Source organism: Martes martes (genome assembly GCF_963455335.1).
Source record: "Martes martes genome assembly, chromosome: 4".
Classification (NCBI taxonomy): domain Eukaryota; kingdom Metazoa; phylum Chordata; class Mammalia; order Carnivora; family Mustelidae; genus Martes; species Martes martes.
The window spans coordinates 53,788,488-53,816,194 of record NC_137891.1 but is presented as its reverse complement, the minus strand read 5'-3'; the positions used below and the strand labels follow the sequence as shown (position 1 = coordinate 53,816,194).

At 37.7% G+C, this 27,707-nt stretch overlaps 1 protein-coding gene across 2 annotated transcripts in view; it reads right to left on the bottom strand.

The window, feature by feature from the left end:
• Nucleotides 1-27,707, bottom strand: part of LOC308341927 (tumor protein D52) — a gene marked incomplete at its 5' end in the record, with an annotated part of 228,157 nt that overhangs the window by 84,786 nt on the left and 115,664 nt on the right. For both annotated transcript variants that reach the window (XM_080802073.1, XM_080802071.1), the window contains one exon: nt 6,334-6,515. In XM_080802073.1, coding sequence (XP_080658199.1) covers nt 6,334-6,515 — 182 coding nt within the window. The remainder of the gene's footprint in view (nt 1-6,333; nt 6,516-27,707) is intronic.

Sequence of the window (27,707 nt, the reverse complement as noted above, 5' to 3'; positions counted from 1 at the left end):
TCTTTTAGAAGTATTTTTCAAACTTTTTGTGTGTGTGTGGTAGAAATATACCATTTACCACATACACTTTTTTTTTTTTTTTTAAGATTTATTTATTCACTTGAGAGAGAGAGTGGGGCCGGGGAGAGAATATCTAGCAGACTCCCTCTCTGTGGAGCAGATCTGCGGTCTGAGATCACGACCTGAGCCAAATCAAGAGTCAGACACTTAACTGACTGAGCCACCCAGGTGCTTCCCGACTCTTTAAACAAAGTGTTCCAGAATTGTAATGTATAAAATGAAGATGGAGCCACTCTGAAAGTAGGGTCTAACTTCCCGGATACCCCAGAAGAGTCTCTGAAGCCTTTCTGCAGAACTCAAGAGCTCCTTGGGACAGAGGCTGAAAGTGTTCCTTTAAATTATCATCAGGGATGATGCCTGGCTGGCTTAGGTGGTAGAACAAGTGACTCTTGATCTCAGGGTTGTGAGTTCAAGCTCCATGTTGAGAATAGAGCAAGGTATAAGCAAAAACAAGTATCAAAACAAAAAAGCTATAGAACTTATTAAAAGGCTATCACTTAGCTAATTAGAATATTCAGTTAACCAAAATAATTTCTGATTCTTATCAGCTGCTCTGAGTTTGAAACACCATCAACTATATTAAAAGCAATAATGAAAGAAACAAGTGTTGCTGAGGATGTGGAGAAAAAGGAACCCTTGTGCACTGTTGGTAGGAATATAAACTATTGCAGCCACTGGAGAAGACAGTATAGAGGTTCCACAAAAAGCTGAAAATAAAACTACCCTACAATCCAGTAATTGCACTACTGGGTATTTACTCCCAAAACACACACACACACAAAAACTAATCCAAAGGGATATATGCAGCCCTGTTTACTGCAGTATTACAGCAGCCAAATTATGGAAGAAGCCCAAGTGTCCACTGACAGATAAATGGTTAAAGAAGATGTGGTATATACATACACAGTGGAATATTATCTAGCCATAAAAAATGCAATCTTGCCATTTGCAAAAACACTGATAGAAGTCGAGAGTATATAATGCTAAGCAAAATAAGTCACTCAGAGAAAGAGAAATACCACATGATCTGACTCACATGGAATTTAAGAAACAAATGAGCAAAAGGAAAAAAAGAGAAAAGACAAACCAAGAAAGAGATTCTTCACTATAGATAACAAATGGATGGTTACCCCAGGGAAGGCCGGTGGGGGATGGGTGAAACAGGTGATGGGGATTAAAGTTTACACTTATCACAATGAACCCTAAGTAATATACCAAATCATTGAATCACTATATTGTACATCTAAAACTAATATAACCCTGTATGTTAACCATACTGGAATTAAAATTTAAAACTTTTTAAAAATCTTAAAAATAATGAAAAAATTAAAACATTTTGCCAAACTGGGTATTTTATTAAATTTGACTTATTTTTCTTTGCATTTAATTAATTGAAACTGTCCTAAAGTAGAACAGATTCAACGACACAGAAGTCAAACTGAAGAGAAAAAAGTGGTTCTCAAAAGGAATTAAAAGAAGCAGATCAGGCTGATGAATGATAAACAAATTATGTAAAATATCTACATCTTACTTGTAGGCTCTTAAGTAAATGTATCCAAGCAAGAAGTTATGCCATTACTCAGTCACCCCCCTTAAAATCTGTTCAGAGGCAGCCTGACATCACAGAGGTGGAGAGCAAACATGTGTCCAGCCCAAAAAGCTGCTCTATCTAGTCATGTAATCTAAACTTGTAGATATGAAGAGGGGATGACCAGAGACCTCGATCTCATTACTTTCTCATTTGTTATTATCATCTTTCTACCAACTATAAAGACAACACATAGATCTAAATAAAATATTTCCCACCCACAAATTTTGTCTTGGATACAGGTAGAAAGGCAAAGTAACTGAAACAGTAACTATGCTGATTTGACACTTTTCTGTAATACATTTTTTTTTTAAGAGGGGAAGAGTGAGGGGGAGAGGCAGAGTGAAAGGGAGAAGGGAGAAAGAATCTAAAGCAGGCTCCATGCTCGGCATGGAACCTGACATGGGGCTCAGTCTCACAGCCCTGAAATCATGACCTGAGCCAAAATCAAGAGTCAGACACTTAACCAACTGACCCACTCAGGCGCCTCAATACTTTCAAAGCATAAGTGACAAGTAACTATAAGAGACCTAGGGAAGGGTTTTGGAAAGAACCTAAGCATTTCTACATATAGAAATCAAGAAATTTAAAAAATATTTTGTGAAGAGTGGAAACCTTTCCATGATGAATTAAAAACTGGACAACAGGGGCGCCTGGGTGGCTCAGTGGGTTAAAGCCTCTGCTTTCGGCTCAGGTCGTGATCCCAGGGTCCTGGGATCGAGCCCCGCGTCGGGCTCTCTGCTCAGCAGGTGAGCCTGCTTCCTCCTCTCTCTCTCTGCTTCCTCTCTGCCTGCTTGTCATCTCTGTCTGTCAAATAAATAAATAAAACCTTTAAAAAAAAAAAAAAAACTGGACAACAAAGGATTTGCTAAGATAGAACGTTTCTCCCCAGAAAACAATGTATGCAGAGAGGGAGCTGTAGTTGTTACCTACATAGCCATGAAGGTATGTATACACACAGACAGGAAGGGAACAAAAGGAACCAAACCATTCAAGCCAAATCTTGACTAAAGTAAACTACTCCCCTTAGCACATTATTAGAAATAATATTACCAGTCTGTAGGACCAGAGAGGAATAGAATTTAAGCCGTAACTCTTGCTTACCATTAAAAGAATTAACAAAAATGCACTCTGAGGGTATTTCAGATTTTCAGCAGTAGAAGTAGTAATCAAAGCCCTTTCCTAACTACTGTTATCTTCCACCTGCCAGATATTTTGTCACATTATCCCTTTTTACTAATGTAATTACCAATTTTTAAAACCTATTTGTGTACTTCTTTACTATATATTCTCCATCCCTCCAGTAGAAGTTGTTGCCCCAACTTCACGAGAACAGAGAGCTAGTCTGACTAGTTTACCAGCCCTTAACGAAAGTGCCTGCCAAACTGAAGAGGTCCAGTAAACATATGCTGAATAAGTGAATGGATGGATGAACAAATAAATCAACTCCTGCACTCTTCATGATCCTCAGCCATAAATGTATTGATTTTGTGAGTGATTTGGGAGTTGAAATGGAAATTTCTGTGGAGAGTGATTGGGTCCTGGGCAATCAGATGAAAGCAGGAGTTGAAAGATAACTATTGAGGGTAACTAAAAAACAAAGAGATGCAGGCATTTAACTTTGCTAAATACATAAAAAATTTTAAAAAGACTCTAATACAGAGACTGCTCCACAGGCTAGACAATTCACTTGAAAAATTATCATGAGCCAACCGTCTCACCCCCAAAAATCTTTTGTTAAACAGATTGCTTCGCTGGCAGGAATTTATGTGGAGATGAAGGCTTCAACTATATAGTAATTTCTGTAACAGAATATGTGCTTCGGTGGTAAATGTATAGTTTTCAATGAAAAATTAAGACAGTAAATGTTGCGACAAATTCTAGTATTTAAACACTTAAAGCTATACTGTACATAAAATAAACTCAAACCGTATTATGGTACTTACTAGAGAAATATCTAGTCACAAAAACTGATACTTAAAATTCCGTGATGTAGTAAATAAGGTCTGAGAATCGAATCAGAAACTCTAGTTTCTTAAGGCATTCTGTAATATTATGTTCAAACATATAATGAAAAAAATTGATGTTTTAAAATTTTAACAAAATGGGAAAAAACAGTATACATCAAAGAATATCCACAAAAAAATAAATACCCATGAAAGAAATATCATGAACAAAGTTCTAACCACAAACATAAGGAAACACGTATGCTATATTTGCAAGTTGTGATAAATCTGACTGAGCTGGTGAAATACTCGTAATTCAGCAGAGTTATCTGTAAAATGTATTTTTTGTAAAGTTAATACCGATGTTCTGGCTGCAAGTTAGGTCAGCTTGTAAGAATAAAGATGGCCGGGGCGCCTGGGTGGCTCAGTGTGTTAAAGCCTCTGCCTTCGGCTCAGGTCATGATCTCAGGGTCCTGGGATCGAGCCCCGCATCGGGCTCTCTGCTCAGTGGGGAGCCTGCTTCCTCCTCTCTCTCTGCCTACCTCGCTGCCTATTTGTGATCTCTGTCTGTCAAATAAATAGATAAAATCTTTAAAAAAAAAAAAAAAAGATGGCCATTGCACCTGAATATCACCCATGGGAGCATGATGAAAGCTTATCAATTGCAGGGAGATGAGAAGATTTCTTTGTATAAAATAAAACAGTACTTCAATTTTAAATATAGAAAATGATATAGTTTCTACTAATGAAAAGTGATCTGCCACAGCCACTACTGACAATATCCAAGAGCTCAGGACGACTCTCTTGAAGGATAACTTTAGGACCACCTATCTTCACACCTGCCTCCTGCAAAACCCTCACCAATAGGAATTCTTGAGGAATGTCATCATTACTTCACAGAAATCCAAATCACCAGGATTCAAGAACAGTAATAATAGTAGCATGTTTATTAATGCCAGTAACCAATCTAAATCTTTACATACATTACCTGATTTAAACCCTTCAATGACCCATTACACAATAGAAAGGCACTATTAATATCTGCATTGACAGACTTATTCTACTTAGAAATTTCTTGAGTTCTTACTATTTTTGACTAAGCATATATGTTATTTGATACCAAGACAAGCTATCTTGAGCCATTACCTCTCAATGTGAGGTAGCATAAGCGGCCCGTTTTCTTTCCTAGGTATGACCTGGTTCATGGCACTTACCTTGCAAGACACTGTCTAGCCTGTGATTATCCGAGGTAGTGGTGTGCTAGAGCCAGCGGGAGCTGACTGTGTACACGTATTCTCAACTCTGCACTCAGGGGCATTACACCGGTAACTTAAGATTGGCCATGGCGAGGGGCCACCTGGGTGGCTCAGTTGGTTAAGCAACTGCCTTCAGCTCAGGTCATGATCCCGGAGTCCTGGGATTGAGTCCCACTTCAGGCTCCCAGCTCCATGGGGAGTCTGCTTCTCCCTCTGACCTTCTCCCCTCTCATATTCTCTCTCACTCTCTCAAATAAATAAATAAAATCTCTAAAAAAGAAAAAAAAAAGGACTGGCCACGGCGGGAGTGTTTTAGACCACAGAAATTGGCAAATCTGGGCCTTTTCTATTGGAGAACTAATTATTAAATATTTATTCACATGCCACTGATCTGAGGAAATTTGTATTAAGTTTGTCAGGTCCAATTCAGATTCAGGGAGAATGAGTTTATGTCTCCGAATCATTTGAGCCCAGTTACCAACTGGACCTTTAGATATCCAGAACTCTCAGTAGAGAGGCAACTCATTTTCATAACTGCTCTCTTAGATCTAGAGCAGATTCTTTCCCTATTCATCTCTACACTATGACTCATTCTTAAACATCACAAACTTCTTAATCACTGTAATTCATCCTAAAACACCAATGAGTACTAGAGTCACCGATACTTTATGTACTATTAAGAATAAAAAACACTGCCAATTAAAATGACATATCAACTCTAAGATGCATCCTGGTATCAAAATATCAAAAATACTGAAATTTTTAAAATGTGCACATTAAAAACTGATGGGAAAAATAATTTCTATACTGCTTACCACTGTTTTCCAATCCCAAAATCTTAGTTCCACATCTCCTTTCACTCTTGATATGCTACTCCTAGATCTCCTACCTTAATGGTTTCCCCAGTGCATATTTATACTCACAAGTATCTTTATTTGTAAGTTATAAACAGAATGAATTCTGTTCTATAATAGGGAAAATTATAATTCTGTTCTGTTCTATAATAGGGAAAATTATAATTCTGAGAATAGATGCAAAATAAGAAAAGAAAATGATAAAGCATCGGAATTTGGTAGCAGGAGAGGAAAGGAGCATGAAGAAGTAGAAAGGGAGACGTCTCTGAGAAGCAGACGACTATGGAACAGAGAAAGAAGCAAAAAAGATTACATGTAAAATGGCCTGAGCAGTATGTATCACTATAAAGCTTGTTTTAATTTCATGGTGGGGAATAGTTTATTACCAGGATGAACATCAAAATCTTCCCCAAAAGTGCTCTCACTGCTTTGAGAAGATATGAACCTAGCCTAATGTGACTAAAATGACATGACATGAATCCCACCTAATTTCCCTAACTAACATAATGAAGAGAAATAAAATATATTTTCTGACTTCTAGCAAATCACCAATTAAAGTTCAATAATACTTTTGAGGTATCTCGACTTTTACCAACACTCTCAAAACACCTGGAAATGATTCTACTTACTCTCCATCCACTTCTGGTCTTCTACATACACAATGAAACTTGCCGCCAAAATCTATATAAAGATCATTTTCTACAATATGGAAGATTCGTCCAATGACTAGTTTATCCTTGGCAGGTCCCATCTGTGTAAGAGGAGAATGTCTCAGCATAGATGCAAAGGATTCCACATTTTTTGGAGAGCCCTAAAAAAAAGAGGAGAGATTTATATGCATATAATTCAAAAAGGTATAATGTGATAGATATAATAAAATCTTACAGGGGAAACTTTTAAAAGTTAACATGTTGTATATTTATATTTTGTGGCAATACAAAAAAATATTTAAATGGAATTTTCCTTGAAAAAACTAGATATACTCTTCAACTTCTTCTTCCTCCCTTTCCTTTTTGAAGAGGAAATCAAGAAAAGCACTTAGGAGAAATGATGCTGATGTCGTGGCTCAGAGTAGAATCTGGAATATGAGCAAAGTAAGGACTATCCTTAGATAAAACCTCCTACCATGGGGACAGAGGGGGCTCAGAGTCTGAGTATGTGAGTGAGTAGGGCATCCAAGAAGGTGATTAACTTTATTCCTAATACTGATCATCTAGTGGGGGGGGAAATGCCTTCAAATTCAAGTTTAGTGGGAGTAACTAAACAGTATGGAGGTTCCTCAAAAAATGAAAAAGAGATTTACCATATGATCCATTAATCCCACTATTGGGTATTTAACCAAAGAAAATGAAAACCAATTAGAAAAGATACACGCACCCCTAAGTTTACTGTAGCATTATTTACAATAGCAAAGTATAAAAGCAACCCAAGTATCCAGTGACAGATGAATGGATAAAGAAAATGTAGTATAAATATACAATAGAATATTACTCAGCCACAAAAAAAAAAATGAGATCTTGCCATTTTCAACAATATGGATGGAACCTAGAGCATACAATGCTACATAAAATAAGTCAGAAGGAGAAAGACAATTATCAGATGATTTCACTCTGATGTGGAATTTAGTGATTTCACTCATATATTAAATTTAAGAAACAAAATAAACAAATGAACAAATAAAAAAAGAGACAAACAAAAAAACAGACTCTTTAAAAGAGAACAAACTGGTAGTTGCCAGAGGGAGAAGTAGGAGAGGGAAGGAATGGGTAAAACTGATCAAGGGGATTAAGAGTACACCTATCATATGAGCATTAATGTTCAGAACTGCTGACTCATATCATATACACCAACCAATACAACATTGTATGTTAATTATACTTCAATTAAAAAATAGCCCAACAGGGATGCCTGGGTGGCTCAGTTGGTGAAGCGGCTGCCTTCGGCTCGGGTCATGATCCCGGCGTCCTGGGATCGAGTCCCACATTGGGCTCCTTGCTCGGCGGGGAGCCTGCTTCTCCCTCTGCCTCTGCCTGCCACTCTGTCTGCCTGTGCTTGCTCTCTCTCTAACAAATAAATAAATTTAAATTAAAAAAAAAATTTAAAAAAAATAGCCCAACAAAAGGGTTTTTTTTGTTTAAATACAGATTAAGATAAAAGTGATTAAGGGTCCTTCAGTTACCAGGATGAACATGAGTTCTTGCTATATAGTATTTTTAAACAGTTTTGTTATAATTTTCTTCTTTTTCCTAACACAAAATTTCTAAGGAAAAATAGCTTCTTGTTTTGTGCTGCTCATTTTCTAGGAGTCTTCTTACATATTGAATGTATTTGAGGTATGACTGAACCTATAATGCAGACTCCTTATTTTTTTTTTTAACTTACAATTTTTTTTCCAAACACATGGTTTTTCAGAAATCCATGAGTACAGACTTATACCTTCTACTCATCTTTAATTTGTGTGTGGTGTGGTATGTGCATTCTCTGGCTCAAACTAAGGGAACTACTAAGTTTCTATTTGTGAGAGCTAATTATAGAAGAATACTAACAATTTAATCTACCTACATCACGTATTTGGAATAAGTTTTACATCTGTTATTTCAGGGAGAATTATTAAGAGTTTGATAGTATGCTTTCTTTACAAACTATAAAACCATATTTATGACTCATTTTTAAGACATGTAGTACTCTAAGGATTACAAACTCAGATGCCAGGCTGGGTGGGGACGTGGTAAGCAGCAGAATATGCGCCAGTCTCAAAGGCAGAGCCATGACTCGGCTCCAGCTGCAGCCGCAAATCGAGTCCAGGGCTGCCACATCTTTTGATTCTCCAAGAAAAGCCAGAAATCCATGTATGAACGTAAAATTCCCAATTTTGCCATGTTTATTTTTTTTTAAAGCCTTTTAGGGACGCCTGGGTGGCTCAGTCAGTTAGGCGTCTGCCTTCAACTCAGGTCATGACCCCAGGGTCCTGGGATCAAGCCCCACATCGGGGTCCCAGCTCCTCGAGGAGCCCGCTTCTCCCTCTCCCACTGCCTGCCACTCCCCCTGCTTGTACTCTCTCTCTCCTCTCTCTGACAAATAAACAAAATATTTTTTAAAAATAAAAAAAAATTAAAAAGCCTTTTACTTTATCAATCTGGTAAAACACACTCTGACCCAAAGACCAAAAACTTATGACCTCTGCCTCAAGGAAAAGAAAGTCAAAAGAAAAGAATGTCAAAACATTTGGCTGATGCCAAGTACCTCAGATGCAGGAAGGTTACGGTGACAGATTTCGGTGAGTCGAAACTCACTGGGAAGGAATCCTGAGCACCCAAGTGCTCATCTAAACCAAAAAACAATTCAGCAGATCTACATGCCAAACAAAGCTGAAAAGGTAGCAGGAATATTACGCTTTCAGCCATACTACTAGTTTTATAACTCCACAGAGTATATTAAAGGTGCTTAAACAAGCACCTCAAAAAAATAGCTCTTTTTGTAGAGAGCCAAGGGCAAAACAAACTCTACGCAGACACAGGCTATGAGTTGCCCTCTAGAGGTAGCGCAAAGAGTCACACCAACCCAGCAGGGATAAGAGCTGCTACTGTTTAACATTCCACTAGGAGCCACTATGTCATTCATAAAGGCTCCGACCAGAGCAGCTGAAAAGAGCACTGCTCAAAGACAAAGCAGAGTATCAGCTTCTGGGTCTCATCCTGCTTTCAGTCAAAGACAGTCCTTTCCTCTTCTTCCTATAACCTGCTTTCTCATTACCCCACTTCTGTGGTTGACAGCCCCTCCTTCCTTTCTCTCCTTCCTTTTCCTCCTTCTCGTCTTTTTCTCCCCCCACCACCTTTGGAAGACTTTCGGTTGAAGCCATGGTCCAATTAAAACAGCCTTAAATGATAGGAAGATACAGCAGTAAATCTAATAGTTAAAAATTTATTGCAAATAATTTAGCCATCACTAGGGCCTGTTCCTAAAATAGCATGATCTCCTTTATAACTGTGAAGAGATGTTTGAGCTAAGAGTAGTAATACAGTAAAAGATATTTCTTCCTAAATTTTAAAAAATAATTAAGTATTAACAACTAATTATTTAATAAGTTCTCTTAAGATTTTTTTTTTAAAAATCTGTTGTAGGGGCGCCTGGGTGGCTCAGTGGGCTGGGGCTCCGCCTTTGGCTTGGGTCGTGGTCTCGGGGTCCTGGGATCGAGTCCCACATCAGGCTCTCTGCTTGGCGGGGAGCCTGCTTCCTCCTCCTCCTCTCTCTCTGCCTACTTGTGATCTCTCTCTGTCAACTAAAAAAAATAAAATTTTTTAAAAAAAATCTGTTGTAAAATATTTACATTAGAAATTTCATAAAATTATGAATAATTATTTTTATACTGAAGCACAATCGACATATAATATGATGACATTTAAAAAGTTTCAGGTATACAACATAATGATGTGGTACCTGGATACACCGTGAAATGATCACCACAATAAGTCTGGTTAACATCCATCACCATATATACTTACAAAATAATTTTTTTTCTTGTGATGAGAATTTTTAAGATCTGGTCTCTTGGAACTTTCAAATATATGACACAGTATTATTAACTATAGTCACCATGTTTCATTCCCTTGACTTATTTTATAAGTTTGTAGCTTCTGACCCCATACACTCCCCCACCCCCCATCCCACCTCTGGGAACTCCTAATCTGTTCTCTGTATCTACGAGCTTTTTTTCTTATGAGCTTTGTTTTTATTTTTGTTTGTTCAGATTCCACATACAAGTGAGATCATACATATTTGTCTGCCTCTGTCTGACTTATTCCACTTAGCATCACGTCCTCAAGGTCCATCAATGTTGTTGCAAATGGCAAGATTTCCTTCTTTTTCATGACTGAACAATACTCCATTATATATACATACATATATATGTATATGATATGTATATGTATATGTACATATACATACTACAGTTTTTTTATTCATCCATCAAAGGAAACTTAGGTTGTTTCCATATCTTGGCTATTATAAATAAGGCTGCTATGAACATGGGGGTGCATACATCTTTTTGAGTTAGTTTTTACTTTGTTCAGATAAACACCAGAAACAAAATTGCTGGCTCATATGGTAGTTCTATTCTTAATGTTTTTTTGGAAACCTCTGTGTCGTTTTCCACAGTGGCTGTAGCAATTTACATTGCACTAACAGTGTACAGGGTTCCTTTTTCTCTATATCCTCACAACACTTGTTATTTCTTATTTTTTTGATAATAGCTAGCAATATCTCACTGTGGTTTTGCTTTGTATTTCCCTTATGATTGACAATGTTGGGCATTTTTTATATAGTTGTGGGTCAACCATATGTCTTCTTTAGAGAAATGTCTATTTAGAATTTAGAAATGTCTATTTAGAATTTAGAATGCTATTGAGTTATATGAGTTCTTTTTTTTTTTTAAGATTTTATTTATTTATTTGACAGAGATTACAAGTAGGCAGAGAGGCAGGCAGAGAGAGAGGAGGAAGCAGGCTCCCCGCTGAGCAGAGAGCCCGATGCAGGGCTCGATCCCAGGACCCCGGGACCATGACCTGAGCTGAAGGCAGAGGCTTTAACCCACTAAGCCACCCAGGCGCCCCAAGTTATATGAGTTCTTTATATATTTTGAATATTAGCCTCTTATCAGACATAGGACTTGTAAATATTTTTCTCCCATTTAGTAGGATGACTTTCATTTTGCTGATGGTTTCCTTCCTTTGCTATAAGAAACTTTTCAGTTTGATGTAGTCCCACCTGTTTATTTTTGCTTTTGCTGTTTTTCCCTTTGGTGTCAAATTCAAAAAATTATCACCAAGACCTATGTCAAGGAGCCTACCACCTATGTTTTCTTACAGGAGATTTATGGGTTTAGGTTTTATGTTCACAGCCTTTAATACATTTTGAGTTACTTTTTTGTATATGCTGAAAGACAGTAGTCAAGTTTCAGTCTTTTGCATGTGGCTGTCCGGTTTTCCCATCACCATTTCCTAAAGAGACTATCCCTTTCTCTTGTTTATTCTTGGCTCTTTTGTCATAAATTAACTAAACATCTATGTGTGGGTTTATTTCTAGCTCTCTATTCTGTCCCATTGGTCTATCTGTTTTTATGCCCATAACATACTGTTTTGATTACTATAGCTTTGTAATATAGTTTGAAACCAGAGACGGTGGTGTGTCCAGGTTTGTTCCTTTTTTTTTCTTCCCCAAGATTGCTTTGGCTATTCAGGGTATGAATAATTATATTTTAGAAGAGATTTTAACTTCAAATACTGTTTGAATTTTAAATACTGTTTTATGTTCCATTATTTTTGCCTATACTTGTTACATTTTACAGTAGAAGTCAATGTATTTTCAGTAAGTGAAATAATTTTACCACAAGCCTAAGACCCTTGGATTAACCTGAATTTGTTTTTAAATTGTACACTTACTATTCTATTTGGATGCTACGTCAAGTAATCAGACAAGGCTCTCCTTCAAAAATCATAATCTAGAACCATTTCTGAATTCCTCATTTACTTGGCAAATGTTGTCTAAAAATAATAAATGTAGTCTCAATCCACGTTGACAACAACATTGTGAGCTCCTCTTATGCTGATGCAGACAGCACAGGCTGTAGGCACACAGTCACCCACTGGGTATACCACGGAGTTCATTCTAACCCTGGTTATGGAAAACATTTCTATAAAGCTATAAGTTGTCATGGATAAAACAGGTACCGTAGAGGTGACTGCTTCCCTTAAGAATTAGTCACAGAATTCAGATTTCCTAAGTATTCCTGTTATTCTACTGTACCTTTTTCCCTTTGAGGCCTAAAAGTTGAACAGCACTGTCCTGGTGGAATGGGGGAAGGTGAAGGGATTACAAATACAGCGAACAGTATCACTTTAATTTATTTTATTAAATGTGTTCAGTATTGAGTGCCTGTCATGTACCAGGCTCTATTCGAACCTTGATGTAAAAATATGTAAAATGGTAGGGAATACAGAGTTATGCCAACATGATAACGGAGATTAGGGGCCAAAAACTTGCTGTAAGCAACTGTTACCCTCACATTACGTTGTAAAGAGTCTTGTACCGTAGGCTAAGTGGCATTGGATTCAAAAGAGGTGTGCCATTAATGGGGTAACAGTACTTGTTCCTTGTTTTAAAAGAAAACTTTGATAGCTGTATGTAAGATGGACCAGAGAGAGAGGGAAAATGAAAAGAGAACTGTTAAGAGTCTCCTCCAGTTAGCTAGGATAGAGATGATAAAGGACTTACACCGAAGCAGTGGCCATAGGAATACAGCCTAAGGAACAAAGAGACATTTACCAAATAGCACAGGAAAGGTCTGACCTCCAACTAGCTACAGAAAGTAAGGCAGAAGGGCAGGCATGAATGAGGTGTAAGAGCAGTACAGTAAGAGAGTAAGTTAGTTTTGCACATATGAGGTTGTGATACCCATAAAATTTCAGGGAATACTGGCTATCTGGTAGGTAGGTAAAGATAATGGTACAAAGGGGCACCTGGGTGCCTCATTCGGTTAAGTGTCAGACTCTTGATTTCAGTCAGGTCATGATCTCAGCATCATGAGACCAAGCACCACATCAGCTCCACACTCAGTGGAGTGTCTACTCCCTCTGCCCTTCCACCTCCCTCTGCCCTTCTACCCCCATCATACCCTGCCAAAATAAATAAATAAATCTTTTTAAAAAAAGAAATAATGGTACACGTATTTATGTATGTACTAACATAAATTTACATATTTATAGTGACATTATATAGAGAAACTAGTTCTTCAAAATAAACATATCGAGTGCTAACTAATAATTTCTACATAGGACTAATTTTTCTTTGAATTACTTATTATAGAAAATCTAGAATGTAAAGTCCATGTATTAAAGTTTCAATGTATATTAACTATATATAACTTTCATGAATATGAGAACATTTAATGTATAGCTTGAAATTAGAGGCTATTAGTGCTAAAAGAAACATGAAATATTAACTAGTCCAACTACCACACTTTATATGCGAGTACCATACCTGCTATTCAAAACTACATAATATGGCTAAACAGTGATTCTTAAATGCAAGTTGCTTTGGAAGCTAGAAGATAGATAGAACATTATTTTAAAACTTAAAGGAAACATACAGCAGAATAACAGAAATACTCAAGAAACTTCAGTTCTATGACCAACTCTGCCAATAAATAGCTAAAAAATCTTGAGGAAGTTGTAGATCTTAAATTTGTCTTCTCATTTGTTAAAGAAAAAAAATGGACTGGATAACTAAAAATTTTATTAATAGGAATTCTTAAATATTCTACAATGTAAAAAGGATTTTATAAAGTAATAAACATTATAAATGGAAGACAACTTCCTAGTACATATTGGAACATATGCTCAATGATTTCTTAGTAAAGAGGCATGATAAGGAAAAAAAAAGTTTAGAAATCTCTATAATAGAGATATACCATAGTAGCAGGAAAATAATTATGTTCAAGAGGGAGAAACGGAATTACAAGAGGAGGCTGGATAATCAGTGGCTGTCTGTCCCTCTCTCTGATATGAGCTTGAGTCACACGCTCACAGATGCTGGGAGGCAAGTGGAGAGACAGACACAATCTGGGACCAAAGGATGCTTTAAAGGTTTCTAATAAGACAGAAGTTGTCTGACCAAAAGATAAGGCATGAAGGTATATAAACAGAATTGTACTTTCAACCATTCTGGGATATCAGACACTTCTAAAACTAAATTAAATGTCATGTTCTAAGATCCTATACAGATTCTTTCTTTTAATTGAAGTATAATTAACATATAGTGCCATATTAGTTTCAGGTGCAACATGTAATGATTCAACAGTTCTATACATTACTCAGTGCTCATCATGGTAAGCCTACTCTTAATCCCACAAATCTATTTTCCCCACCCCCACCCACTTCCCTTTTGGCAACCACCACTTTGTTCTCTGTATTTAAGAGTCTGGGTTTGTTTGGGGGTTTTTTGTCTCTTTTTTCTTTGTTCATTTGTTTTGTTTCTCAAATTCCATATGAGTGAAATCATATGGTATTTGCCTTTCTCTGACTTATTTCACTTAGTATTATATTTTCTAGTTGTAGTACTATGCAATTTCTTTAATAACAGTCATCACATTTAAAACCAATTGTTAAATGTTTGTCTTCTTTGCTCTAATTCGAGACAGAAAAGGAGATATCTGCTATGTTCACTACTAAAAAAAGTTTACATAAATATATTATCTTAGTTCCTGGAAGCCAAATAAATAGGATGGATGTATTTCCTGACTATTCTAAAAAGACTCTTCTGAAATCAATTTCCCTCCTATCCAAGGCACCATCCCTTTCTATATTACCCATGTTCCAATGTTTAACAAACTTGATGGTCAAAACATGTTTTCAGGGATCTGCTATAAAATGCACTGCAGGGGCGTCTGGGTGGCTCAGTGGGTTAAAGCCTCTGCCTTTGGCTCAGGTCATGATCCCAGGATCCTGGGATCAAGCCCTGTATCCTGCTTTCTGCTCAGCAGGGAGCCTGCTTCCCCCCCGCCCCCCCTCTGCCTGCCTCTCTGCCTACTTGTAATCTCTGTCTGTCAAATTTTTGTTTTTAAAAGACTCAATTTGCTTCCACTCAGAATAGAGGCTTATGGTGGGGGTGGGGCGGGGAGGGGGAGGGGGAAAGGGGGAGTGGGTGGGAAGAGGAGTCACATGATTAATGGGAGTTTGAGCTCAGGCCCATTCCCTGAACTCACTGTGGTTATCTCTCCAGTTCTAGAATGTATAATGGGAATAGATTTACTCAGCAACTGGCAGAATGCCCACCTTAGTTCCTTAATCTGTGCAGTGAGGGCTATTAAGGTAGGAAAGGAGAAGTGGAAAATACTAGAACTTCCCCTACCTAAAGTACAAGTAAACTGAAGGCAATACTACATTCCTGGAGGCACTGCAAGGATTACTGCCAAGGACCTAGAAGATACAGGGCTGGTGATTTCTACCACATCCCCACTTATCTTGCCTATGTGGCCCTGTAGAAAACCAACAGGTCCTAGATAATGACAATTTACTATCACAAACTTAATGAAGTGGTAACTCCCATGGCAGCTGTTGTTCCAGATGTGGTTTCAAGGCTGGAGGGAATCAAATATCCCCCAGCACCTGGTATGCACTAACTGATCTGAAAAATGCTTTCTTTTTCTAGATCTGCTAGTAAAGACTATACACCTCAGGGTTATACCAATTCACCAGCTCTGTGTCAAACTGGTCGACAAAGACTTTGCCATTTCATTCCACTGAATATCATGTTGGTGTGTCACACAAACCTATTGGACCCGGAAGCAGAAAACTGCAACTACTCTAGACACATGTATTCCAGAGGGTGGGAAATAAGTCTCACAAAAATGCTGGGCCTTGGTGAAATTCCTAGGAGGCCAGTGGTCTGGGACATGTCAAGATGCCCATTTTTCCCACTAAGAACAACGCACAGTACTTACTGGGTCTCTTTGGATTTTGGAGGCAACAAATACCTTATTTGGACATTCTTCTCCAACCCTTTCACCAAAGTAAAACAAAAAGCAGGGGCGCCTGGGTGGCTCAGTGGGTTAAAGCCTCTGCCTTCGGCTCAGGTCATGATCCCAGCGTCCTGGGATCAAGCCCCGCATCGGGCTCTCTGCTCAGCAGGGAACCTGCTTCCTCCTCTCTCTCTCTCTGCCTGCCTCTCTGCCTTCTTGTGATCTCGGTCTGTCAAATAAATAAATAAAAATCTTTAAAAAACAAAACAAAACAAAACAAAAAGCAGCCAGTTTTGAGGGGGGGCCCAGAAGAAGACAAAGCTCTGCAATAGGCCCAGACTACCAGGCAAGCTACTCTACCACTTGGGGTTTATGACCTGGCAGATGTGGTTGTGTTTCAAGTTTCTGTAGCAGAAAAAGATGTAGAATGGAGACTTTGCCAGACCTCTCTAGGCAAATCATAATGCAGAGTTGGAGCGGTCCTGAAGGACAGTGGTAAAAGAACAGCCCCCCAGTGGGCAGAACTGTGAGCAGTGTACCTGATGGCTTTGCCTGGAAGGAAAGACAGCCTAAAATACAGATCTATAGTAATTTGTATAAAGTGACTAATGATTTTGCTGGATGGTCAGGGATTTAGAAGGGACATGAATGAGAAATAGATGACAAGACAAGGTCTGGGAAAGAGATATGTGGACGGTTTTCCCTGAATGGGCAGAGTGAGAAAATAAATCAGTCACATGTAATGATTTCTTCGGCAGAAGGAATGTGAATAATCAGGAGATGATAATCAGTCCTATGGATGTCAATCTCCTTCCCCAGCTATTCCTGCCCCCACAAATGGGTTCAAAATCAAAGCCGCCCAGCAGCAGGGATGTGCTTCTGTCTTAGTGGTAGAGGGACTATCTCAACATGTCCCGGACTGTTAGCCAAGGAAAAATTTCACCAAGGTGGCAAGTCCCTGAATCTTTATGTGATGGAGGTTACACATGGATTCAGAAACACTGACCCACATTGATTTAGCTATAGCCACTGCTAAATGACCAATCTGACAACAGCAGAGACCAACAGCAAGCTTCCAATATAGCATCATTCCCTGAAATGATCAGATGGCTACCTGGTTGCAGGTTACACTGGGCCATTCTATATAGAAAGGACAGTGATATATATAATCACTGGAATAAACACTTAACTCTAAATATAGATTTGCCTTTGCTACCCACAAAGCTTCAATCAAAACCACCATCGGTAAACTTAGAGACTCTCTTATTCATTGTCATGGTATTCTACACAGCAGCTTCTAACCAAAGAAATCATTTTACAAGAAATGATACGTGATAATGGGCTCATGACTATGGAATTCACTGGTCTTACCAATGCTGGGCCTGGCAGACTAGTGAAATAATCCTTAAAAAAAAAAATAACTTTCTATTTGAGATCATTGTAAATTCCCATGTAATTAAAAGAAATAATACATAGAGATCCCTTCCATCCTTTTACCCAGTTCTCTCAAGGTTAACATCTAAGATCATATAAGATACCACAACCAGGAAACCAACATTGATACAATCCACCAATAATATTCAGATTCTACCAGTTTTATATGCAATTACTTGTATGTATATTTAGTTCTTCACAATTTTATCACATGTGAAGACTCACGTATTCACCACGGTCACATTACAGGACAGTGCCTTCACTGCATGGATCCCTTGTGTTGCCCTTCTGTAACTCCCCATCTTCCTTCTGACCACCACCCCTGCCTCTAACCCTTAGCAACCACTGATCTCTTCTCCATTTCAATAATTCTGTGATTTCAAGAATGTCACCAACAGTCTTAAACCTGCTTTTTTCACTCAGCATAACGCTCCTGAGAGTCATTCAAGTTGTTCTGTCTATCAATCGTTTGTTCCTTTTTACTTCTAAGTAGTATTCCATAGTACGGATGGACCACAGTTGGCTTTATCATTCAACAGCTGGAGAACATCTGGGCTATTTCCAGTTTTTGGCTATTACAAATAAAGCTGCTATGGACATTTATGTACAGGTTTTTGTATGAACATGAGTTTTCATCTTTCTGGGATAAACACTCTGTGCACTAGTGTACACATATCTTTTCTGATAGAACCCAACCATTTCAATTTGGGTAACTGACCAGAGAGGAGCTGCTGAACTGCTGACTTCTGGAATGGAAGTCCACCACTCATTATCTGCCAGTGGCCAAGAACAGAATGCTTGAAAAAACAAGGCAAAACCCAAAAAGAATCAACTGTTTGGTTTTATTTCCAAATCCCTACAAACCACGTTCCACTCAACTATGATAGTTTTCTTTATTTCCTTTATTATTTAATGCCAACAGATAAAAACAAACTTAAGGGGGATAGTCATGTTATAAAAATTATTACGCTATAGGAGCGCCTGGCTGGCTCAGTTGGTACAGCATGTGACTCTTGATCTTGGGGTTGTGAGTTCCAGCCCCATGTTGGGTGTAGAAATTACTTAAAATAAAAAACTCTTTGGCGCACTGGGTGGCTCAGTCGGTTAAATGTCCGATTCTTGATCCCAGCTCAGGTCTTTATCTCAGGGTGCTGAGTTCAAGCCCCACAGTAGTCTCCACAATGGGTTTGGAGCTACTTTAAAAAAAAAAAGAAAAAAAGTAGAAATAAAGTCTTAAAAAACACTTTAAAACATTTTCTAAATTAGTATATAATTAAAAGAAGAAATTTTAATATAATCTTTAAAAGAAAAGTAAAAACCAAACACCTTAAAAGAACGGAGATTTCTGAGCAAACGTGAATTAATTAAGATTCACAAAGTTGATATTGACTTGGGAAGTCATAAAAGACTCTCATAGGGTATGATCATATCATATGACCACCCATGAAACAAAATACCTACAGGATATATTCAGATTATATTTATCTTTTCTTTTAGGAAATGTATAGTATTATTTATATTACAGGTGTTGACTTTTCCCTAGAGATTTATACCTACCTCAATTCACTTTTCTATCATTTTTATATTAACTGGTAATTTTCTCTAAATATGCTTTGAAAATGTTAAGACTCTACTGTGAAACTAAAGATCTCAAAAGATTTTTCTTACGAACTCAGGGATAACTCACCTAGAATTTCATAATGTAAAAACCAGCTGGCACCACAGCTAAACCATAAATATTTTTCAACATACTTTTATATAATTCCTTTTCAAAGCATTAGTATAATTTTTAAAGTTATCAATATAAAATAGTGAGAAAAGTTAAATAAAACTATAGAATATTGCTACTACACAAATTTAGTAGGCTTAAAACTTACACTAAAAATAAGAATTTTTCCCTTCATATTAAAACAAATCCTTTAAATAAGCTTTCTTTTGGATTTTTCTAGTATTCTGAAAGGATAAAATATCTGATTCATATATTCTGCCTTCTGGAATGTTCCAGCATCTTGAAATAAAAAATATCAGTAAGAAATACTCATGAAAAAGTGAAAAATAACATTTTTAAAAATCTGCATGAAACCTAATATATTGCTAAAATAAAACTATAAACTGTCTTGTAACACCAGTATTCTACTAAAATAGTAAAATGTTATTCTCTATCTTAAAAGAATAAAATGTTCTACTGTGTAGTGCCAAAAACTTTCAAACCATTTTCCAATGTGCTGAAAAGTCATATGCTACCCTCTACCGTTAAGAAAGAGTATTAGTCACAAAGCAAAAAACCAATTATTTGCTCAACTATTGCCACCTTGTGGCTATAAAATAGGTCATCTGCTATTGCAGAGCTTCCGTTGACTTATTAACACATTTACAAATCTCTATTGTCTAAATGACACAAGAGCATCAGAGGTTTTAAAGTATTTCTTTAAAAAAAAAAAAAGAGGGGGCGCCTGGGTGGCTCAGTGGGTTAAGCCTCTGCCTTCAGCTCAGGTCATGATCCCAGGGTCCTGGGATCGAGCCCCGCATTGGGCTCTCTGCTCAGCAGGGAGCCTGCTTCCCCCTCTCTCTCTGCCTGCCTCTCCACCTACTTGTGATCTCTGTCAAATAAATAAATAAAATCTTTAAAAAAATAAAAATTTAAAAGAAGAGGAAAAAGTATCTAAGTAAAAAAAAATATACTTAGCACATATTTACCTAGTCCTCTAAACGTAAGAATGTGTTATGTTGGTTACAAAAATGAGAGCAACTGGTCCCTACCCTGAAAAACCAAACAAATAAAAAACTAATTGAAGAGATAGCTGTGTAAACCAGTAATAAAGGTAATAAACCAAAGAAAAACAAATGGATAAATGAGCATGGAATGAATATGGCACCTGCAAACCCATATACCAAACAATGGCATTTCAGGTCATTTAAATTTGAGATTCCTTTAGCTAGTAGATTCAGCGAAATCTTAGGATAAGTATTTCATGATGAACAGCCCTTCATTAAATTCCCGTCTGCAGGGGAAGGTTCCTCTGGAGGATAACCTGCCTGGCTAGTACTGAGTATCACTTACTTCCGAGGTGCCCATACACACACTGAAGTCGGCACTCTAAGGATAAAAATGAAATCAAGGGATAAAATTTCAACCTATATAGTTGACTATACATATATATTGTTAAGTCCAGTAGTTGGCCAACCAAGATATTATAAATGTATAGGCTTAATTCTAATATAAATCAACAGATATGTATTCAACCCCTAACATATATAAAGGGTGAATAAAAAATGATCCCTGATCTCCAGGAACTACAATCTAAAAAACAGGATAGAACGAGTTCTTAAATGACTTCAATATAACTTAAGAGTTGTGTGTGTACCATAAAGGGAATATAAAACAAAGCTTCAGGACATGCGAAAGGAGTTTCGTCTGGTTAATGAGATGATAAACACCTAATGGAAGAGGTGATTTTTATAATGGAATTTGCAGGCAGGGAAACTAATTCCCGGGGAAAGAGCAAAGATAAAGAAACAATGATTTGTTTGGGTAACAGTGAACTATTTATTTCCACACAGAAAAATTTTTGAGCAGAAACCATGCATAGATGAAAATTACATAGAGCCCCAATATATATGACATAAATGTAGTATTTTGTTAGGATAAGTCTATTTTATGATCCAAATTTATAGCATTTGCTCATTATGAAGTCAAAAAATGTGAAAATGCAGTTATTTTAATAAAAAGCACAAGTTGAACACCCAAAGAACAAATAATCCAATCAAGAAATGGGCAGAGGACATGAACAGACATTTATGCAAAGAGACATCCAAATAGCCAACATACACATGAAAAAGTGCTCCACATCACTCGGCTTCAGGGAAATATAAATCAAAACCACAATGACGGGAACCTGGGTGGCTCAGTGGGTTAAAGCCTCTGCTTTTCGCTCAGGTCATGATCCCAGGGTCCTGGGATCGAGTCCCGCATCGGGCCCTCTGCTCAGCGGGGAGCCTGCTTCCTCCTCTCTCTCTGCCTGCCTCTCTGCCTACTTGTGATCTCTGTCTGTCAAATAAATAAATAAAATATTTAAAAAAAAAAAAAAAAAAAAAAAAAAACCACAATGAGATACCACCTCACACCGGTCAGAATGGCTAAAATTAACAAGTCAGGAAATGATAGATGCTGGCGAGGATGCAGAGAAAGGGGAACCCTCCTACACTGCTGGTGGGAATGCAAGCTGGTGTAGCCACTCTGGAAAACAGCATGGAGGTTCCTCAAAAAGTTGAAAATAGAGCTACCCTATGACCCAGTAATCGCACTACTGGGTATTTACCCTAAAGATACAAATGTAGTGATCTGAAGGAGCACGTGCACCCAAATGTTTATAGCAGCAATGTCCACAATAGCCAAACTATGGAAAGAACCTAGATGTCCATCAACAGATGAATGGATAAAGATATGGTATCTGTATATGTGTATATGTATATGTATGTGTGTATATATATATACATATACACACACACACATATATACACATATATACAATGGAATATTATGGAATGGAATACACATACATACAATGGAGTATTATGCAGCCACCAAAAGAAATGAAATCTTGCCATTTGCAGCAACGTGGATGGAACCAGAGGGTATTATGCTGAGTGAAACAAGACAATCAGAGAAAGACAATTATCATAAGATCTCCCTGATATGAGGAAGTTGAGAGGCAGAATGGGGGGTTTGGGGGGTAGGAAAGGAAAAAATGAAACAAGATGGGATTGAGAGGGAGACAAACCAAAAGAGACTCTTAATCTCACAAAACAAACTGAGGGTTGCTGGGGGGTGGGGGTGTAGGGATAAGGTTGTTGGGTAATGGACACTGGGGAGGGTATACGCTATGGTGAGTGCTCTGAAGTGTGTAAGCCTGACAATTCACAGACCTGTATCCCTGGGGCAAATAATACATTATATGTTAATTAAAATAATTAATAATTTTTAAAAAGCACAAGTTGGTATCAGTGGTGAGGAATAACAACCCTAGTTCCCAATTTCTGTATTTTGTTTTGACAGCTCAATATCCATAAATACCCCACACAGGAAAAAAAAATATCCCACATGGATAGAGGTGAGGAAACAGGCATTGTCATGCACTCCAAGTGGGAGGTGGTACAAACAGGTTTATCTATCAAAACTCAAACTGGGGGTTCCTGGGTGGCTCAGTCGTTAAGTGTCTGCCTTCATGATCCCAAGATTCTGAGATGGAGACCCACATCAGGCTCCCTGCTCAGCGGGAAGCCTGCATCTCCCTCTCTCACTCCTCCTGCTTGTGTCCCCTCTCTTGCTGTCTCTCTCTCTGTCAAATAAATAAATAAAATCTTAAAAAAAAAAAAAACCACCCCCAATTGCCTGGATACTTTGACCCAGCATATATCCCATAAGCATGCAAAAAATATGTAAATACTCACTGCAGCACTGTCTGTATTTAAAAAAAAAAAGAACAACAAAACAGAAAACCACCTAGAAGCTCGTTAATGAATGCCTGGTTAAATAAATTATGCTACATCCATACCATGGAATACCAAGCAAATTTTTTTCAATGAAGTAATAATAATTATATATATATATAATGTATAATATACATTACACATATATAATAAGGAAAAACAGTCCAAGTTATACCTACCTAAAAGCAGCAACTCTCGGGAATAACAACTAAACTATACTGAGTGTTTATTAAGCATCAGGCATTTGTGCTAAGTGTTTATTTATTTATTTTTATTGAAAGATGTTTGTTTTTTTATTTATTTATTTATTTGAGAGAGTGAGAGAGTGTATAAGAGGGGAGAAGGTCAGAGGGAGAAGCAGACTCCCTGCAGAACTGAGAGCCCAATGTGGGACTCGATTCCAAGACTCCAGGATCATGATCTGAGCCAAAGGCAGTGGCTTAACCAACTGAGCCACCCAGGTGCCCCTGTGCTAAGTGTTTAAATAATAAATTCATTTAATCTCATAACAACCACATGACAAAGTATTTTTTCAAGAAAAAGGAAAAGAAGATATAGAGATATTAAGTAATTTCCCAAGAAAACACAGCTAGTAAATGACAAAAGAACCAGGATTCAAACCAAAACTATCTGAATCCAGAGCTCACACTCTTCAACAGGAATAATATAATTCAAAACAGTACCAACCAATTCGTGTTTGGGTGTAGAAATTACTTAAAAATAAAATCTTCAGGGATGCCTGGGTGGCTCATTCAGTTAAGTGTCTGACTTTGGCTCAGGTCATGATCTCAGGGCCTGAGATGGAGCCCCATGACAGGCTCCGCACCCAGCAGGGAGTCAACTTCTCCCTCTTCCTCTGCCCCTCCCTCCACTCTTTTTCCTCTCTCTCTCAAATAAATAAATAAAATTTTTAAAAAATTATATCAAATCAAATCAAACCTTTACAGGTGCCTGGGTGGCTCAGTCAGTTAAGCGTTTGACTTTTTTTCTTTTTTAAAGATTTTGTTTATTTATTTGACAGACAAAGATCACAAGTAGGCAGAGAGGCAGGCAGAGAGAGAGGGGGAAGCAGGCTCCCCGCTGAGCAGAGAGCCCGATGTGGGGCCTGATCCCAGAACCGTGAGATCATGACTGGAGCTGAAGGCAGAGGCCCAACCCACTGAGCCACCCAGGCGCCCCAAGCATTTGACTCTTAATTTTGGCTCAGGTCATCATCTCAGGGTCATGAGATCCTGCCCCATGTTGGGTTCTACACTGGAAAAAGCCTGCTTAAACTCTCTCTCCCTCTTCCTTTACCCCTCCCTTGCTTTCTCTTTCTCAAAAAAACCTAAAAAAAAACACCACCAACAACAACAACAACAAAAAAGCTTTCAAATTATTCCATACAATCTCCTTATTTGCTATTCAAAACAAAGAAACAAACAAACACACAAACAAACACAAAAACAAAAACAAAACAAATACATTCTCCAGCCTGAAAAGTGAGAAAAAGGAATGGGAGGCTTTTACATTTTCCATTATCATCTTCAATGCTACTTGAATTTCCTTTTTAAAGTAAGCAAACATTATTTTTATACTTTTTCAAAAATTTTGACCATACAACAAAGATGAACTTCATTCATCTCGTAAACTCAAGATACTCTCCAATTCATTAGATCCAGAAACTTCAAAAAGTGGAAGTTTCTTCACAAAGTTGAATCTCTTTTAACATCTCACAACTGCTCATATTCATCATCATAAATAAAGTCAGAAAACCACTAAAAACTCCAATAAACCCTTTAATTAATTAAAATTAATGTGGTATTTTCAGTTTCTTTACTCTTAAAATTGTTTTTTCCTCGATTATTATTCTGGACAAGCACACCTAACTGATATGCTAATATGTAAATGCTAAAATATGTACTATTCTTAGCTATACAACTGTTTATGAGCAACAACACACAGATCTCAATTCAAAGACAACCCAGGCAAAATTAACATACGAAACAACAGATGTTGGCAAGAATGTGGAGAAAAGGGGAAGCCTCCTACACTGTTGGTGGGGGTGCAAACTGGTGCAGCCACTCTGGAAAACAGAATGGAGATTCCTCAAAAACTTAAAAGTAGAACTATTCAACGATTGAGCAACTGCACTACTAGGTTTTTACCCAAAAGACAGAAAAATACATATTGGAAGGGATACATCCACCACAATGTTTATAGCAACATTATCAAGATAACCAAGCCACTGAAAGAGCCCTAGTCCAATGACTAATGAATGGATAAAGATGTGGTATATGTAAACAGTGGAATATTACTCAGCCATCAAAAACAATAAAATCTTGCCATTTGCAAGGATGGGTTTAGAGTGTATTATGCTAAGCGAAAAATACCAAATGATCTCATTAGGAATTTAGGCTGGTAATGGAGAGATGTGTATTTAATCTTGTAGGCAGTGTGAAGGAGGGCTTATAAGATTCTCAAGCAAAGCAAAAAGAGCATCTCATTAAGTCTGATTACACAGCCCAACTTTAGGAAGTTAACTCTGTCCACTGAGTATAATGACCACCGGAGTCAGTGGCATCAATTAAGAATGAGTAAAGTTTCCACATAACTGGAAATGTCCCAAAGCTAAGAGCTCTTAGAATGGAGACTACAACCCAGCCTCCTGACACCCTCCGCTCCACGGAATTTTCCTTCCTTCCATTAAACGGAAAAGTTGAAAAATCTTGAATATGTGAACCTCAAGTCACAAACATGTTTGTTGTTTTTTTTTTTTAAAGAAGAGTCCAGCTTGTGCTCAAATTCACTCTGAGATCATGAACTGGGCTGAGATCAACAGTCGGACACTTAACTGACTGAGCCACCCAGGCACCCCATAACCAAACACATTTAACCTCCATCTAGTAGAATAATGTTTTCTAAGCTGTGTTAGGAAAAGAACAAGTGCTCGGAGAGACTCTATTCAGCCTAAACTGGAATGAACAATTCTAATAGCCGTGCTGGGACTTCCAAGAAACACTCCAGCCCCTCTTGGAAAAACCAAAGGGAAAGGAAGGCAATGGAATCCAGATCATGCTCAAATACTTTAGTTGTTTCCTTCAGTAAACAAACATTTTTAACCATGTGAAACCCCTAAGTATGATCGCCATATGGCGTTTCAAACAGTCTACCTATGATGTTGTAATTTCACTCTTGCCACAATTAACTCAGCAGTTGAGAATTATCTTCTGGTAGTTTCTGAATGTGTCTGGAATGTGGTAATAAAGCATGCAGGAAGGGGTGTAAGTGAGAAATGTTGGAAGATGAGAAATAAGGAAATCCCTTACCTATAAAAGTATTTTGGGGAAGGGAAATGTGAATTATATTTATACGTTTCCTATCTTACCACACTTAATCTTCACATCCACCAAGGATGGATTTAAATCCATCCGTTAGTCAATTTCAGGTCAGTCACCGGCATCCTTTTAGAATTTTATGACTTCTTCAGGTATGATAGACAAAAATGCATGCCCCTTCCCAACATGTCCATATCCTAATCCCTGGAATTCGTAATTATGTTACCTTCCATAACAAAGGAAAATTAAATTGCAGATGGAATTAACACTTAAACAATTAAGTGTTTCGGCTAACTTTAAAACAGGGAGATTATTCTTCATTATCTGGGTGAGTTCAAAGTAATCACAACAGGCTTGTAACTGGAAGAGAGGTCAGATTGATATGATGTGAGAAGGACTCAATGTACTGTTGCTGGCTTTAAAAATGATAGAAGGGGGGCAGTAAGTCAAGGAATGCATCCATTCTCTACAAGCTGGAAAGGCAAAGAACAGATCCCACCCAGAACCCACAGAGAGGAGCAAAACCTTCCAACACCTTGATTGTAGCCCAGTGAGACATCAATCAGACTTCTCCCCTACAGCACTAAAAATAAATAAATAAAAATAAACCTGTGTTGTCTTAAACTACTAAACTTGTGGTAATTTGTTATGGGAGCAAATAGAAACCTAATACAACAGGCTTGTTCTAATCCTTGGATTTCGGTAAAATTTTGCCATTAATAACTATTAACAATTACGTACTAAATTCCTGGTAGTTTTCTATAATCCAGGACACTGCCAGGCTGTGAACTGCTGGTCTCCAAAGAAATGCGTACAGAAATTGAGAGCGTTTATTTTTATATAATTTAACATTGCCAGACATCCAATTTCATGTCTATTGAAACTATTAAAAAATTGTCACTCGTACTTATGCCTCTCTCTTCCATTCCACTTATCTAGTAATTCTATCCTATTTTTACAAAGTATCGCCTGAAACATGTGGAAATTTTGTCATTTACAGAAAAGGAAAGCAAAGCACTGACCGGTTAAATCATCTGCTCAAGTTCATAGAGACAGTAGTAATTCTCTTTCAGCTATTCACTGAACTAAATATTTATAAAGAGCGTTGCACGCCAGACACCAAGCTCCATGCTGGAAATCCTGTGTATAAAAAACTAGACGGCAGAGTCCCCGTCCTTCCCCGGTGTGAGTCCAATTCGTCTCTGAGACCCAGGAGTCGCCCTAGACCGCCTCACTGGCAGCGCTCCCT